At 47.9% G+C, this 17,061-nt stretch overlaps 2 protein-coding genes and 1 long non-coding RNA gene across 16 annotated transcripts in view; 1 reads left to right on the top strand and 2 right to left on the bottom strand.

The window, feature by feature from the left end:
* Window positions 1-54: 54 nt before the first annotated feature.
* On the bottom strand, window positions 55-4,956 carry MANF (mesencephalic astrocyte derived neurotrophic factor). Its single transcript, XM_080387468.1, has 4 exons — window positions 4,784-4,956; window positions 2,158-2,285; window positions 1,229-1,370; window positions 55-293 (listed from the first exon to the last, which is right to left on the bottom strand). Exons 1-4 carry the CDS (start codon window positions 4,869-4,871, stop codon window positions 109-111), a joined length of 543 nt encoding a protein of 180 aa, XP_080243594.1. The 5' UTR covers window positions 4,872-4,956; the 3' UTR covers window positions 55-108.
* Window positions 3,844-11,158, top strand: LOC308063885. The gene is made up of 3 exons (XR_013928113.1): window positions 3,844-4,212; window positions 6,240-6,329; window positions 11,019-11,158. It is a non-coding gene; the product is annotated as an uncharacterized lncRNA (long non-coding RNA).
* DOCK3 (dedicator of cytokinesis 3) overlaps window positions 9,663-17,061 on the bottom strand; it is a 228,530-nt gene continuing 221,131 nt past the window's right edge. For 10 of the 14 annotated variants that reach the window (XM_080387450.1, XM_080387453.1, XM_080387458.1 and 7 more), the window contains 3 exons: window positions 16,039-16,161; window positions 15,347-15,429; window positions 9,663-14,841 (listed from right to left, as the gene is read on the bottom strand). In XM_080387450.1, coding sequence (XP_080243576.1) covers window positions 14,335-14,841; window positions 15,347-15,429; window positions 16,039-16,161 — 713 coding nt within the window. In that variant the 3' untranslated portion in view covers window positions 9,663-14,334. The remainder of the gene's footprint in view (window positions 14,842-15,346; window positions 15,430-16,038; window positions 16,162-17,061) is intronic. The other 4 variants (XM_080387457.1, XM_080387449.1, XM_080387452.1 and 1 more) reach the window with 2 other exon arrangements.

The following is a 17,061-nucleotide window of genomic DNA, read 5'->3' as shown; positions in this document are numbered from 1 at the left end:
GGCGCGAGCAGGGGACGGGCCGGCGCCGCAATCACGTGACACGGCACGCGTCCGCCCGGTGGGGCCGTTGCACTTTTAATGACCGTCCCGTACAGCGCGCGCCGCTGCTCAGAGGTCCGCGCGGGCGCCCGCGGCCCGGGGCGCGTGCTTGGGCATCAGTTCGTGGATGCGGCGGATGAAGTCGCCCTTCTCGGCGCAGCCCTTGCACGCCTCGCCCCAGTCGTCCAGGATGCGCCGCAGCTCCTTGACGCGCAGCTTGCGCAGGTCGGCGGTGCCCAGGTCGATCTGCCGGTCTGCGGGGAGAGCAGAGCCGCGCTCAGCGGGGCGAGGCCACCGCCCCCCGGGCCGGGCCCGGCGGCGGCCGCTGCGGGGAGCGGCGCGGAGCGTGGGGAGGGGGGCCCCGGCCCCGCACAGCGCACGAGGCGGTAGCGCCGGGAGCCGCTCCGTTTGGCTGGAGCCGGGACGCAGCAGTTCCGCAACAGCCCCGAGAGCCCCTTTCTGACGCCAGCAGCGATACTTTAATTTTCTCTTCCGCTGGATCAACGGGAGGCGGCAGGGTGGTTTCAGGGGCACAGACAAGCGACAACAGAAAGCTTTTTGGGAAGCAACAGGACGTCAGGACGAGAAGCGCGAGGTGGGGAGACCCGCAATCCAAGGGGCGTCTCCGGGGAAGGCAAGGGCAGAGAGAGAGGAAAGCAGTCAGGAGGAGGCATTTCCGAGACCGTTCTTCATATTAGTCTTTTTGGGAAGTGTACATCACCCAGGAGCGCGAGCGTTCCAGGAAGGCGGTAAGAACCAAGAGCGCTGAGTGCCCTGTGCAGGGCACCAGAGGCGAGAGCCCAGGGAGCAGCCAGGGCTGCGCAGCCCAGCCATAGTGACAGACCTGGCTGCTCCCCCGGACAAGCCTTACTGCACGCTCTCCTAAATACGGTATTCCAAGCTGTGGCCTGAGCACCGTAGCGCTGATATGCCTGGGAGTTACTTACTTCAAGGCAGATAGTGGCTGCGCAGAAGCTAGAAAGGGTTAGTAGGCAACGGTCTTACCTGAGCATCTCCACGAAACTCTCTAGGACAATTGTTCATGGAGAGCAACCCAGGTTGTGCAGCCTCACTAGGCTTGTGAGCTTCCTACAGAGCTTAGGGCTGAGCAGTTTTAGCACGCTGTTTTACCCCAAACAGTCCGTACCCCAGAAAAGCACAGGCATTTCCTCTTATGCTGGCAACTCACCGTATTTTAGTTCACAGATCTGACTGTCTTTCTTCTTTAGTTTCTCACAGATCTTTTCCACGGGGATGTGATGACTCATGGGCTTTGATACCTCGTTAATGATTTTGGTGGCCGCGTCGCTTGTGGCCCCAACGTAATAGCACTAGAGGGAAGAAAAGAATGAGGGGGGGGGGGGATGCATGGAAAAATGCCTCTAAAAGGGAGTTTCCCATCAGTCTTCTCACTCAGGTTTTGCAGCTACTGTAACAGAACCTTCCCAAGTGTCTGCTACAGGCAGGCAGAAGGAACCCTAACTCTGAGCCCAGGCTACTGAGCAGACATTTCCCATCACGCCACTTCTAAAGCTGTTGAGGCTGGTCGTCTGGTTTCTCAACTTTCTGAAAAATTGGATTAAGAATAAAGTCTTCTTTCTGAAGCATTCCCCCTCTGCTTTCTGATGGTGTCTCTCCAGTTCTCTTCTTAGGAGAGTTCAAGGCCTTTCCCTTGGGGCTCTTCATTTGCAGACTGACTTCTGTTTCTAGTTAGGGCAATCTGGTTTTCCTTTTTATTTAGTTTTCAGCTAAACAACTGAAGAGCATAAATATTTTAACAGCTTATACAGCGCCCCAAATACAGTTTAAGGGACAAGGAAGTCCTACAGCAAATAAAAGCTGTGAATCCCCAGCGCTTCAGTAACGGGGAGAAACAAGGTCAGCCAGTAAGATAGCTGTTGACAAATTGCTGGCTTTTTTTTTTTTAAGGCTAAGAGATCCAACTCCTTAAGTCCTCTATTATAAAAAATACAGGACCAATTGTGGCCACAGAGCTAGGAAGAACAGCCCCTGGGAAGCCGTATCATACAAACTCAAACCACTAGTTTCCCCTCCTTTGCCAAGTATTCTACAACTTACTGCTTCAGGAGGCAAGTATCATTGACTCTTACGACTTACCAGGCGGTTCTCTTTGCCTTTTGCTTCTTTGCAGGATTTCAAGAGCTCCTTTTCAATACTGGCAGGTGTGAATTCAACATCGTTGTCCTTTAGACTCTGGTAGAACCTTCCCAGGAACGTGATGCACACTGGAAGGGAAGATGGACAGGGTAATCTGCCAACTGCAGTAATCTTGTGGCAGCTCTTAGAGGGCTTGTAGGGAAACAAAGTAAGGAATTTGGGGAATAGAACTTCCTAGAAGCTGCATTAGTAGTCAGTGACTTCACACATATTTCAGTAAGTCTTTCAGATCATGCGTGAATCAACAATATGCCCTGGTATTTTTAGCGTGTTTTTGAGAAATCTGAGAAACCAGATCCATGGAAGTGTCCAGCGGCTTCTATATACTGTCCTGAGTGAGCAGCAGGATTCAGCTGAGGGATACAAGACCAAACAGTGCCTGTGCAAAAATGTAAACTTATTTTTGTCTTATTCTTTCCACTTGGCGAAGCAATTTATCAGACCATAGGCTTCAAAACCAAAGTTCTGATTGAAAAACAACTCTCTTGACATAATCCTGTTAGACTCCACATGTGCTGGTTTTAGTAATACAGTATCACTGATTATCAAGTCAGTTTAGTTCATAGGCAAGTTATTTCCAAGAGAAAGGAATAGTGGGGTCACACGCTATGTCCACTTGGTGTGTTTCTCCTCTCTTCATTCCCACAGGCTTCTGAATCGGTTTCAGATTGAAATAAGGAAGAGTCTTAAAGATAATGAAACTCCCACAAGTGCACCAGCAGCTGAGAGGAGAGATCCAAGTTCCCACCTGCGGGAAGGGCACACGGGGTCTCAGTCGTTACCCTTTCCCCTGGGGCAGCAGTCACTCTGCATACGCTGTAGCCCAAGCGCAGCACACCGTGGGTGGCACAGCACGCCTGCGTAGCTGGGGCGGCGGGCGGACCCCTACAGTAGGCAGGAGCTATGGGGCAGGGCACTGAGGGAGACAGTGAGAGTTTTCGAGTGTCAGGTTTGGCCTCACGCCGCTGCTCATGCAGCTCGCCTGGGAGTATCAGCATCGCCTGGACCAAAAGCGCTGCGGTCCCACCAACTCCTGCAGCAGGACCTGTGGATTCTCACAGCTTCCAGGTGGGAGACAAGCCAGGCGCTGGGCTGCCCCTAGCTCAGGGGTCCTCAAACTTTTTAAACAGGAGGCTGGCTCGTGGATGAAGTGGCAGGAGGTCATCTGTGGCTGCTTGGTTCCCCCCCCCCAACCCCCGCCGGGGTGTGTGTGTGTGTTCTGTAAATACCGGGGGCCGGATTGAGGACCCTGGGGGGCCGTATGGTGGGCCGTAGTTTGAGGACCTCTGCCCTAGAGGAATGTTACGATTTACGTCTTTCATGTGATTTGTTTACCCCAGCAGGAAGAGACTGGCAAGTATCCTTGTCATTAGCAACTTGTATTCAACTCTGAGCACAAGCCATGGCACAGGGAAACTGGCAGATACAGGAAATAGAGTGTGATCATCACGAAACCAAGCAGAAACTTACTCTCATTATGTTAAAAGTAGAATTATAAGCTGGGCTGTTTAGGAAAACATTTTCTTGTACGCGTACAACACTGTCATTTACCTCACATCAGTTTGTCCCCAGTCACAGGCACGCACTGATGTCCACTGTGCGCTGTTTGGAAGTGAGAACCTTTGGAAAGAGTAAAGATGCTGCAGGCAGTGGTACCGATGACTACAGTACGGCAGAAACAAGTTTCCAACCTAGTGCTGGGACAGCAGCCAAAAGTTTTGATTTACTATGTCCCCTCCCCCTCCTTCTCACTGTTTCTCTCCCTACAAAAAGGAGGAAGGGGTGAGGATTAGTACCACCAACTCCTGAGCACTCACTAGAGCCCCACCTCACGCTTTCCTTGCTTTGCCGGGGGAACGTGCTACCGCGGCCCGGCCGCGCAGCTCCGCAGCCCCCAGCCTGGGGGCTTCGGCCGTGGGGCGGTACGCCAAGCACCGGGCCTGACTCGGGGCGGCTGCGGAGGGGGCACCCACCGCTCCGGCGGCCAGCGCCCAGGTAACGGCAATAAACACCGCGGGGAGCGGGGGTCGCCCGGTGAGCAGCCACCCCCTCCCGCTCCGGGCGCCCGGGGGACACAGCCGGACCCCGCGGCCCGAGGAGAGCCGGTCCCGTCCCCCCGGGGGGCGCCTGCCTCCCCCGCGGGAGCTCCGCGCTCCCAGGAACCCGCCGGCGGATACCGGCAACTTGTGGCGGCGGCAGCGCCGGGAGGGAGGAGCCGCCCCGCGGGCCGGGCCCGGTTCGGGGCAGAGGGGCAGCGCCGCGCCCCGCCCCGCGCCCGCCCCCGGCCCCGAGCGGCTCGCCCGGCCCGGGGCGCACTCGGGGGACTTCTCCCACGCCGACGGGAGCCGCTCCCGCCCCGGCCCGGCCTCGACGGCTCAGGGCTGTCACCGCGCCCCGCCGGCGGCGCGCAGCCCAGCCCCCAGGCCCGCCGCGGCGCTGTCCCACGTCCCGGCCCCTGGTCCGGCGGGCGGGCCGGGCGGCGAGGAGCGGCCTCGCCTCACCGGGCCCGGGGACCGCCAGCCGAGCCGGGCCGGGCCCGCCCCCCCTCCGGCCCGGCCCCACTCACCCTCGCACTCCCCGTCGCGCAGGGCCCGGCCGCCGGCCGGCAGCAGGAGCAGGGCCAGCACCGCCCAGAGCCCGTGGGCCGCCCGCATCCCGCCTCGCTCGGCAGCCCGCGTGCACTGCGCCCGCCGCACCGGCACCGGCACCGCCGCCCCCGCGCCGGCTCCCCCCGCCGCCGCCACCACCCCATTGGGCCGCTCCCGGCCCGGCGTCCACGCTCCGCCCTGCCATTGGCCACGCTGCGGCCGCCACGGGAGAGTTGGCGGCTGCTGATTGGGGGAGGCGGCGGGACGCCGGCGCGCGGCGAGTTTCCCCGCCTCCCTTTCGCCGCCATTTTTGTTAAGGGAAAGACGGCCTCGTGCGCTTCCCGGCGGCTGCCTGCGGGCGCCATCTTCTAAAGGGGCAGATTCTCACACCTGCAGCCGGGCCGCGCTGAGGGCCGCGGCGGGCGTGGCTTGGCCTTGGCTCGCCGTCAGCACCTGCCTCGGGGCCGGGCCGAGCGGCACACGGGGGCTGCGGTCGTGCAGGGTGGGCGGCGAGAGCGGGTGGGCAGCGCGAGGCTGGCCCTTCGGCTGCCGGCCGTGTGCGGCCGTTCGGGGCGGGCGAGGCTGAGGCAAGCGAGGCTGAGGCGAGGCCCTCGAGCAGCGCGGGGGCTGGCGCCGACGGAGGCTTCAGGTCGCAGAGGTTCTGGTTTTCGGGGCTGCTGTGGCCTGAGGGTGTGTGGGTGAGGCCGGGGGAGGGAGCTTGGCGGGGCAGAGAGGAGACCCCAGGGCGGGTGGCCCTTGGGAGGGAGCCCCCCTCCCATCCTCCTGTGAGGTGTCGGAGCGGCTGCGGTAGGGACAGGCCTCCCCTCAGCCACGGTGCCAGCGCTGATGGAGCCACTCGGCGTGGCCTTTGGTTAAGCCTGTAGCCCTGTGAGTTACAAGGCCTGAATCCTTTGCAGTGGGACTGCTGAAAGTTGAGTGGTTAAAGTAGCAGCCCGTGTACGGCTTGTTTCTGGCTTCTTGGGGGATGGTGATGCTTTTTCAGACTCGGGAAAAGATTTTTTTAAACTTTTAATTTAAATTCCTACTTATTATCCCAGTCATTGGGCTAACCACCTTTTGTTCCCAAAGGCCTCACAGGATGTGCTGAGAACTATCCCCAACCCTCTGAGTTTACCACTTCGATCCCTTTGGAGTTGTAGGCCACCTGGGAGAGCAGTACACACCTGCTGATAGTTTCTTGTCTTATGGGGCTATGTGTTAACTGTACATGTCCTAGGCTATCATTCTAGTAAAAGAAGGTAGAGGCAAAGTCACGTAGCCCTGTGCAACAGCAAGGCAGTGCACATCTTAGCTTGGTGGCTTCTCTTGGTACAGGAAGACTAATGAGGCAGCCTGGTTGTGCCTGCCCGAAGCAAAGCTGTGGTAGGAGCTGTGAGGAATTTTTTCAGTGTCAGAGTCTGAATTTTATTGCAGGTCATCAGCTGCAAGTTGTAAGCCTGACAGAGGTGAGAGAGGCAGGATGGGGAGGAGGAGCAACCTGGTTCAGCAAAGGTCACGTAGTAGGTGAGTAGTAATTAAGACACTGTATCTTGCTGTGTGTATACATCATGTGTGTTTATCAGATAGAAGAGGTAGCTTTTCACCTTTCTAGATCTTGTTCTCTCTCAAAATGTGTTTATTAAGATTGGTAATGATATTGTCTTTGCTGTTGTTTTTTTTCTTTTTTAATCAGTCCATCATGATTCCCAGAATTACTCAATGTCAGTGTACTTTAGGAAGATTATTGGCTTTTCTGATTGCTTGCTAAAGTCACTTAGTTGTGCGGACAAGTGGTTACTTAAATTGCCCTTGGTTCTTACCAGGGTACTGGCCAGAAGAACCACAAGATGAAGCGGCATATTAATTAGTTGGAAGTAGGGCTTAAATTCAGAATTAGGAGAATTTAGGAACTTCACAGTAAGGAAGAAATTTAACGATCAAAGGAGTGCAATTATGAAACATCTTCAAATAAAGTAGGAATTTAATATATTGCTGTAGAACTGACTGTGTGAAGGGATAGGAGTGATTTTATTTGGTTTTGGCTTGGGAAATGAGCCTCTCTGTGTTTTAATATGACATCCTCAGATGGGTCTGGGGAAGAACAAAGATTCCTTTTGACAGCACCCTGCCCCCACCCCCTTCTTTTTATTTGTAGATTATTTTCCAATGTTCTGAGCTAGGAAGGATTGCCTTCAGTTTAGTTGCTGCTTCTTTTTTGATCCCTGGCAAGGTTTCTAGGGTTCTGCTCATTGCACCACCCTCCAGCCACTGTCTCTCTGAGTGCTAGTGATTTCTCATGTCTGAAACACAGGTGATGGAGAGCTTGTGCTGGTCCTCAGCAGTGTTGGGACATTCTGACTTACCAGTCTTAAGTTAAATGGGTGTTGAAAAGGCAAGAAACTTTTTTTTTCTTTTCTTTTTTTTAAATGTAGTCCTTAATTTCCACATGTATAAGCAGTAAGCGGTTAATATTCAGAATGTTGGCTGAGCCTCAGAGATCTTCCTGCAGTGTCATGTGCTCAGGATGCTTTGAGTTGCGGCAACATTCATGGTTCCTAGTGTCTATCTTTTAAAAATGCTCGGGCTGAGGATTTAGTTCTGTATCTGAAAGTTATTTGGTTTTATTGTTTAAATGCCCCATAGTTGTTAAGGAGGCTTTAGCTACTGTTTTACTGTCCCATTTTAATGTTTGAGTTAGAACTATAGCTGGAGGAGGATATTCATCAATTAATTCTCTCTTTGGAATAAAGAGGAATATGACAAGAACAAGGAAGGAGAAGAGGTCTTCCTGTATGTGAGAACTTGAGATTGACAAAATGTGGGTGGAGTTTTACATTGTTGTTAGGAAGGTGCAAAGGGTGTATGTGCCAGTGATGGGGGCTTCTGGTCCTGTCCTAAATTGTGCAGTTAGACTGATCAAACAGAAAGCTATTAGCTCTCTGTTGAGGAGGTTGCTAGTGCTATGTCCATTACAGTTGCTATACCCTACAGGATGCTGTGGGGGACAGAGGTGCTTGTGTTTCCCATGCTCGTTGGAAGCCTTTGGCTATGGGTTTGGTCCTAGTATTAGCTAAGCCAAATAGTACCAAAGAAGTGAGCTGCTGGGAAACAGGAGAGTTACTGTGCCAGTGAACAATCACAGGTTTAGAGCTGGAGCGTGTAACCGAGTGAGTAGTAAACTTCTAGTGATGTCTGGTCAGCTTTTTGCAAGCTTTAGGAACTAGGCACTCTGTGATATCATCACAATATGATTATGGATGGGTAGTCTGCTAGCAATTTAGTGTTGCACTGCATAGACGATAGGGTGTGACTTTATTTTTCAGGCCATAGGTGGTTTTAGAGTGAAGGCTAGGCATTATTCCATTGTATCTGGGCATGTGTGAGTGAGAGAAAGGTGGGTTATTTAAAGAATACCTAGATAGATCATCCCTTTTCAGTTTTCCTTGTGGAAAAGGGTGATGGTTAGAGAAAGGGAGCTGTTACAGAGAAGCAGAAATCAATTTCAGCATTAAATCGTTTGCTTGTTTTCCCCATTCATAACCACCAAAGTTGGTGTTGAGGTGGTTTCTAACCAGGCAATTGCTATAGCTGAAAATGCTCTACATGAAGAAAAAGATTAAGAGGAGCCAGGTAGCTGTAACTCTTCGGGCTTGGCTGGGGCTCCTGCAGCGTGTGGTTTTGGTAGGCTGGTAGTACAACAGGAAGGTGTGAGCAGGGTAGGGCTAATAGGGGAGCTGGAGTATGCTTAGCTCTTAAGTCATGTGGTAGGAAGAGGTCATAGACTGGTTTGGGTTGGAAGAGACCTCAAAGATCACCTAGTTCCACTCCCCTGCTGTGGGCAGGGCCCCCTCCCCCCAGCCCCGGTGGCTCCCAGCCCCGTCCAGCCTGGCCCTGAGCCCTGCCAGGGTCGGGGCACCCACAGCTGCTCTGGGCAATCTTCCTCGTGTGTAGTCTAATTTTACTCTCTTAGCCTAAACCCATTACCCCCTCATCCTGTTACAACACTCCCTGATAAGAGTCCCTCCCCACCTTTCCTGCAGGCCTCCTTTAAGTACTGGAAGACTCCTATAAGGTCTCCCTGGAGCTGCCTTTTCTCTGGGCTGATCAGTCACTACAGGCTAACAGGGCAATGGCAGCATGCAAGGGGTGAGCAGCAGAGTTAATTGGGCTTGGTAAATCTGTGGTGATTGGAGTTGTTGGTGTTGCCAGGAGGTTTAAGGTTAAGAGGGCTGAATATTTATCAGCTAGGTTATAGTCCTTTCCAGAGGTTTAATTTCACTTCTTATCAGCTATATAATGAAATTCATACTGAGTTGCACAATTTGTACGTTGAAACTGTGCTGAAGTTTTCTTATTTAGATAAGGTGAGCTATTTGAATGTGGTATTTAGATTTCAATCTGACTTGCGTTGCCTTAGCTGAAATAAAGTATTTTGCAGAGACTTGCACTGAAAAAAATGTTCTGTTCGAAATCTGGTTTCTTTTAAAACTTTTTTAACCCTTGTTTAAAGCCAAAGGCTTCACACTTTTTTTGTTGTGCCAAATACAGTTTTTATTTCCTATGTTTGGTTATTAAATGTCTTTTAGGTGAATAAAACAAAGATTTACTTAAGATTTGGTAAGTTGGTCTAGGAACAGTCTCAAAGGGTTTAACTTACACAGATGTTTTTCAGGTGTCAGGTGAACACTTTAGCTAAGCCACACTTTGATATTTTAGATGGACTTCGAAGTGCCTCGTTACCGTCTGTGTCTTCTCAGTATTTGTACATGGTACAATGAAGAGGGTGGCTTGGCAGTCTATGTACACATATGGCCAGCTTAAGTTAGACTGTTCCTATATTTTACTGCTGAACTTGACTTTTGGGGCAAGTTTCATACTTTTTTTTTTTTTTTTTTGTTAGTTTGTGAAGGCAGGATGGGACAAATGGGTTACTCTTTCTGTCTTCTGCACCTTGACCTTGTTTGTTAGTGCTAATGGAAGAAAATGCACATCTTTGAGATTACTCACGTGTGCAAGTCCCAGTAGCGCTTAATTCCAAAATCCTGCATTCCTACAGGTCTTAATGTTCTTTCACACCTGTTCTGTTAAAATGACTGGTATTTAAATACTGAACATTGAGAAATATCTTGCTATTGCGATAAAAAAGAAATGTCGCTCCTCAAGTAGCAATCTACATAGTGAGATATGTATTGGAGAACTGACTCAGTTGATCTCTGAAAGTACTGCCTCAAACCCATGTCTTGGGTTGTTGCACGTGTCATGTAAATCTACCTGACTAGACTAGCTGGTGGATATGCCCGATGCTTGCTTTAAGAAGCTGACACTAAATAGAGTAAGTGTATTGTCAGCTACGAGAGTAATGTGGAAGCTGTTGCCTCACCATACATAATAGCCACAAGGTCCTTTTGGTTGCCCCCCAAGTCTTGTGAATGTTTGGAGCAGCCTGAGGATAACCCTGTCTGGAGGACAGCAATGGACATACAACTGTACCGTTTTAATATCAGGTATTAATCTTTAATTCCACATCACAGCAGTCGAGTGAATGGGTAAGGGAAAGAAACCCAAAACAAACAGCAGATATTTACATCTAAAATTCACACCACTTATTCGTTGGTTCTGGAAACATGCTATCACAATATATACAATGAAGTACCTTTAGGACACTTGTACAAATTATTTTTTTCCTTTTTAAATTTGATTTCCATTATAGATAAGATAGCTGTTTTCATTTTATTTTAAACATGAATACACAAAAGAGAAGTGGTTAGAGGTTTTTGCCTTTTTTAAATAAGCACAGAATGCCAGAGGTTAAAAACACATTTACAGGGCAGAATACCAGTCAGACATCACAATCTATACATTTTTTGCTCAATTTCCTGTACAAATACACAGCATTCAAATGGGGGTATTTACAAAGAAGCATGATCAGAGGAAGTTTTAAATACCACATAATTTGTTTCCCAAAGGCTCTTGCTCTCTCCAGCCTCCCCAGTTTTGGCCAGTTCTCCCCCACAGAAGGGATATGCAATATCCCTTAGCTAAAACAGGGTAAGTAAGCTAAAAACCAAACAGAGGAAAAGACAGAAAAGAATCTTAGTCTTGCACACAGTAATAAAACCAAGCCAACCACTGGAAAAAAAATGTAGGATTCAGAGAATTTGTTTTAATTGCTTTTTCTTCTGCTACTGTAGTTCCTTCTCAATTTTGTTTCAGATGGGGCCAGCAGGTACATTGATGATGGAGAGATTTGTAGCAGAATTCCACCAGTTTTCTCAGGAATGCACATGCTATTTTGTGACGCAAAGAAAACCCGATGAAGGCAAGTACATATTAAGTTTAAGTATAGAATGACAAGGTCCTGTTCAAAACATCCTGTTGCTGTGGTTTATACAAGGAATCTTCAAATCCTGCTGGGCAAGTGCAACAGCTTCCACCTACTCCAGGACTGACCTCAATGTTGGAGTTGTACTACGCTATCAAGACATCTCGCCCTACAGAGAAGTATTATATTATCCAAGAAGTATTAGTTCCAACATTTGCAAAATCTTAATGATAGTCTCTCTATCTTCTGCACCCTTTAAGGCAAGCACTGAAAAGGGAGACAGAATTCTTGGTAGATGTCAGAACAGTAACAGAAATTTAACTCCAGAGTGGCTTAAATTTGGCAAGTTCATCAATTTGTCCTTCTCTGTGTGGACCTGCCATAAACTAGGTATCTGTATGCATCATCCGATTGATCTTCAAACCCTTACAAATCCATAGCAATGTCAGACTCCCAAAATGGATTCACTGGTATTGTACAATGTCTCTAATCAGAGCAGGATGATACGTTTTGAGAGACTGATTAGAGCTTAGGTTTTCCAGCTGACTGGGACTTAGTCCCACGTTAGTTGCATTCTTGGTTTTGCAGAGTTTTCTTGGCAAGACCTGCTGTGTTTTTTGTTTTTTTTTTTTCAATAAGGAAGCTCAGTAAGTCACTACATTCACTACTTTTAATCTCCTGTCAAAAAAAAAAAGGGGGGGGTTGGGGAGGAGAGTGAATTGAATCGAATACATAGTTCTCTTAAAAACTTTACTTGAAGAGTCTCAGATTGGAGAATAGCATATATGAAAATATTTCACTCATTTCTAAGGAATTACCTTGACTTACCTGTACCAAAAAAAAATTCTGAGTGAGTTTTCATACATGTGTTCTGTACCAGAGATCCAGCTTGGTTCATTAACATTTGGGACTGTCCTAGCCTTGGAAAACTCTCCTTCCTGCTAGAGATGAAACATCCACTAGAGGCCAGGTTTTACTTTCATTGTCTTATTTGTGAAGGATATAATGATTACAAGCAGCCTGTGTTAGTAACAAAATAGAGGAAGCAAGAGAGACTTTGTTCCAGCCAAACAGGCCATTTAAGAAACAAATCCGTAACTTATTAGTTCTGCATGGGCTAGAGCTTGAGAATGAAAATAAACGAATCCTCTTAAGATCCCCTTCATACAACCACTAAGTCCAGACTTTGTACAGACAGACCATATTTAGGAGAGTTCAGAAGCAATGTACTCTGCCCCAGTCACTGTATTTAGAGGTAGTGCTAAAGGTGACCTGTAAAAGATTTGTAATATCCTTTTTCGCTTCTTTTTGTCGTTTGTAGCATGAAAAACTGAGTTGTTAGGGCAAGAATTCAGTATGAAAGTTGAGTGCTATGTTTGACACTAATTGATGTGGTAGAGGCAAGTCTCTTATTTGAATGTGCTTCAGAATTTTCAGTGGTAAGAACGGGGGTGGTCTGTTACCATCCCCTGCAGTGTGCTTTGCAAGTTGCAGATGGAAGGGGTCATAAGGAAGGCTAAAATGTGTGTGGGCATGGGAGCAGGAAGGAACACCGCTTGTTTATCTAAAAACATTAAATATTTGATACTCTCTTGATTGAAAGTTTCTTGAAAAATATGAAAATAGGAGTAAGATTTCTTAAGTGTTCTCAAAGAACAAATCTTGGCTCTATGAACCATGGAATTTTTTCCTAGTCTGTAAGTTATGGAACTAAGCAATTGTCAACTAAAAGGCATGGTTTGTGTTCATGGACTTGTACTGTCTTCACCTCTCTATAGTTCTGTTTTTTGGTTTTGGGGCTTTATTTTTTTGTTTTTAAACATTCTTCAGTCCTTTCTGGAGCCTGTTAATAAAAAAGAAAAAAATGGGGGTGGGGGGAAAGGCTCTATTGCTGACTGAGGAGAAAAGAAAATAAATGAACCTTCTAGAAGAGAGAAGAAGCAGTTCTTAAAGCTGCTTAAATCCTCTCTAAAGAAGCAAAAGAGGAAACATATTTCTCCTTTACAGGTTGCCTTTAAGATTCCCGACTCTAGGGTGTACACTATAAACTGGACATTTCTTGAATCTTGGTGTTTTCTGTCTAATGTGAGAGATGGAGATTCTTTCTGCACACCAGCTGCAGTGAGTTTTGGGGAGGGACTGAGGACATTTATGTTTACACGGAATGAATCTCAGCTCCTGGGTGATGGAAGTTGGTGACAATTGTGATGTTCAGCCCTGAGGCAAGGATTGTTGTATATGATACATTTAAGCCACCTTTTCTTTACTGGCTGGATCATCAACCAGCTTGTGGCATGAGAAACTCAATTTGGTTGTGGTTTGGTTTTTTGTTTGGTATTTTTTTTTTTTTTATTTTTTAAACTGGAATAGAAATGCTGGTGTCAACAGCCTGCCCAAAGTTGGGCATGGGAAAGGCCTACAGTTAGGTTGTAGCTCCAGTGGCTACTAACCTCCTCTCATTCTGTAGCACAGATGAATAGCGTATGATTCCAATGAGAAAGCAGGCTGGTTTAGCCAGTGAAAGCAAATTTAAGAAATCAAACAGTACATAAAAAACAAAGGAGGCAGAGTTTGTTGGAAATGGTATCTTGGAAATCAGTGCATCAGCACTGGTTAATTGCCTCAGCACCTGTGAACCAATGCAGGGAGATCACTGCACAGATATGTACAATCTTGCTCTCAAGAGAGCCAATTTCTTCTTAGAATTTTCATCTTTCCACTGCCTGCAGCTCATGCACCTTCCAGCCTTGACAGTTCATAGAATCCCTGATTTCAGCAATGAGCTTTCACTTCTGTACAGCAAAGAAATATGTCCCTAGTGCAACTGCTTCTACTCATGTGCGTCTCAGAACTGGGAGGAAAGCAGTTTCAAAATCAGCTTGCTACGTTCCCCCCTTTTTTCCCCCTCCGCTTAAAGTTGTTTCAGCTTCTGCAAGTCTCTATGGCTTGTGTGCCATACGATGTGGTTAAGAAACTGCAGAAGGAATAAACTGTCCACTGCACAGAAAGTTAAAAAACATAATGGGAAGGTGTAAAAAGAAATTAAAAAGGAAAGCAGCAACCTCCCATGCTGGCCCAATTGCTTCTGGGGCTCCAGACATAAACTTGCAGCAGTAGAAAATCGGTTTGCTGTTCTCCGAGTCCTTATCTCTCTCCTTTGTAGTCAGACCTGGAATGATGATGCAAGCTGCTTACCAGGAGTTGTCCCTACTGCTCACTGATGCCATGCTCCCATGCTACTCTGGCCTGCTCTTCCTTTCCGCCACTCGCTGGTTGGGACACTTTACGATGCAATGGGCGGTGTTTGTCATCATCTTCAATTATCATCCCCTCCTCGTTCTCCATGTTTGGCAGCCGGGAGTGGTAAGGTTTGGGGGGTAGAGCAGGAGGGTCCATGGTGTCCTGAGGAATGACTCCAGATGGAGCAGAGTGGCTTCGGCATGGCTGGGATTTGAGTGACTCTAGGACATCAGGCTCAGAGAGACTGTACCTGACAGGGAGGTAGGGTGTCTCTAGGTCTTCATCAGTGTTCCAGGCCTGGCTGGGGACAGAATCCATGGTGTCTGTGCGAGGAGGTGGTTCAGAAGAATGTCCAAAATTGCTCTCGCTCAAGGAAGAGACACCACTGCTGGCACTGCCGGATAAAGTGGAGTTACTTCCATCTAGACCAGACTGCGGACTGGTGGGAGATGCAGGGATAGGATGAAGAGGGGACTGTTTGGAGAAAAACAAAACCAGGTTAAAATTGACAAAGGAGGCAATGCTGCATCTTATGTGTTGTTCCACATTTCAGCTTTTGACAGTGATGTTAACAATGGTACGTTTCCATTTATGTTCAAAATGTCAATGATTATTGGTTTATATGTGCACTCCCCTGACTTGTATGGAATTACCTGCTATGGGCAGACAACCATGCGTTAATACCAGACTGTTAAACAGTAGTTGAGGTGATAATCAGTGTGCCTGAAATCACAGTGTATGATGCAAAGAAGGAAAGTGGAAGGGCCTACAACACACATACATTATTTCTATAGAATTCAACTCTGGAGTATGTTGTGAGGTTTCAGTGAATTTTCTCATGTGTGAGTTACTGGCATGTTAAAAATAGTGTTGCTATATTAAAAAGCTGCTTGGTGGGAGCAGAGGAGGGGGGATTCCTTCAGGAGCATATTATTTTCCTTCTACATCCCTCTCTGCTCTCCTGCCATTTCCTTTTTACCTTGCGCAGCGTTCGTGCAGGCAATGCCGGAGGAGCATCACTGAGCTGGTGATGGAAGGCATCGAAGTGCAGTGAGTAGTGTCCTGGAATGAGACAAGGATCAGAAACGCAGACTTGTGCTGCCTCACTGCAGGGAAAGAGCTGGGGGTTTACACTCTGTAATGCCAGGTAGCAGCTCCAAATGCTGGTAACTTCACTCCGACCGAGGCCTTCCTTTCTCATAAGATACTGTGGAGTGCATCTGTCACACACACAAAATGCTAACAAGAAGGTAAGTGCAGTGACAGATTTCCATCTGCCCCTGTTATCAAGGATCTCATGGCAAGGCAACAGGCTCATAAACAACGAACATTTGAAGTTTCATTTAATAGGTTTGTAACCTTACATTACCACTGAAGATGGTCATTGGCAAGAAGCCAGGCCAGGCTTCAACACTCACACATCTAATTGTAGTCCCAAAATACGCCCAAGTCCATATTACTATAAGGACTGCAAAAAAATCTAAGATTTTTTGGGAAAAAAAAAAAAAAAAAAAGAAAAAGAAAACTTTATCCCGTGCTAACCTAGCAGACCAGGAAAGACCTCTTTTTTATAGAGGCGGGGAAAAGGCTAAGGTCAGCTTTCAGGGGGTCTAGATTTACCTCTGCATGACTGCAGGCGTTCTGCAGCAGGCCTACTGGGCATTTCCTTACCATGGGGCAGGCTTCGGGGAGGCACTGGTGGGGCCAAGATGCTCCCAGCATGGGCAGACAGGAATGGCAGGGCCTCTCTGGTTCCGCTGTCTAGGCTCCAGCTACTGGGTGCTGCTGGCACAGCTGAAGGATTGAAACAGATTTAACTTGGGTAACAAGAGGGAGTTTGTGGGGCCAGAAGGACTGGCTTTCTGGTGTGCTCTTTAGCAGTAAAGAGACCGATTGCAGGGACTTGGTGAAGGGTAGGGTTGAAGGCGTACAAAGACATCGTCTAGTCTACAGCGTGTTAAGTTTATCGGTTGCTTTGTTAAGGAAGCAAGAGTTAGGTGAGCATGGTGTTAGTCTGCCCATCTCCCTTCCATGGCCCCCTCGGCTCATTTAGCAAAGTGTTTTTGTTGTTTGTTTCAGGTGGTGTGTTTTTTTGTTGTTTGTTTTTTTTTTTTTTTTTTTTTTTCAAACCAGTGAGTAAGTAGAAATGAAATCTCACTGATAGAATGGCAGCTGGATCTCAGTTGTAAGCTGTTCTGCTTTGTATTAAACGATGCAGAAGGGAACGTGTGGTGTTGCTGCACTAGAGCAGCTAAGTGAAGACTGAACGATGGACATGAGGGAGGTGACACCTCAGTCTGTTACAGAAGAGATATGACGTTAAAGCCCTGATTTACTAAGCTACAGAGTTGATCAAGAATTTTGATCAAAAAATATTTAAAGATAGCAGTTTGGGTTCCTTGTATTACAAAGTCACCTGAAGAGATCAAGTCTTTGTGTATAAGGCAGTATAGAGGGAGGAAGATTTTCCTCATATAACGCATAATGAGTATGATCTTAATGAATTATTTTTTGGTAGAAATAAACCCTGCTTCTTTCTAACATGAAAGTTTTTCAGGATCTTGAGAATTCTGTCAGCCTTAAACATTATTAAAATGCACCTTCCCTCCTTCCAAACAAACTGGAAGACTATTTATTCTGAGAAGACAGACATGCAATAATTGTATGTTTATTTAAAAACAAGTAAGCTATTTC

This window comes from Falco punctatus, assembly GCF_963210335.1.
Source record: "Falco punctatus genome assembly, chromosome: 4".
Taxonomy (NCBI): domain Eukaryota; kingdom Metazoa; phylum Chordata; class Aves; order Falconiformes; family Falconidae; genus Falco; species Falco punctatus.
This window is presented reverse-complemented; position numbering and strand designations above follow the sequence as displayed.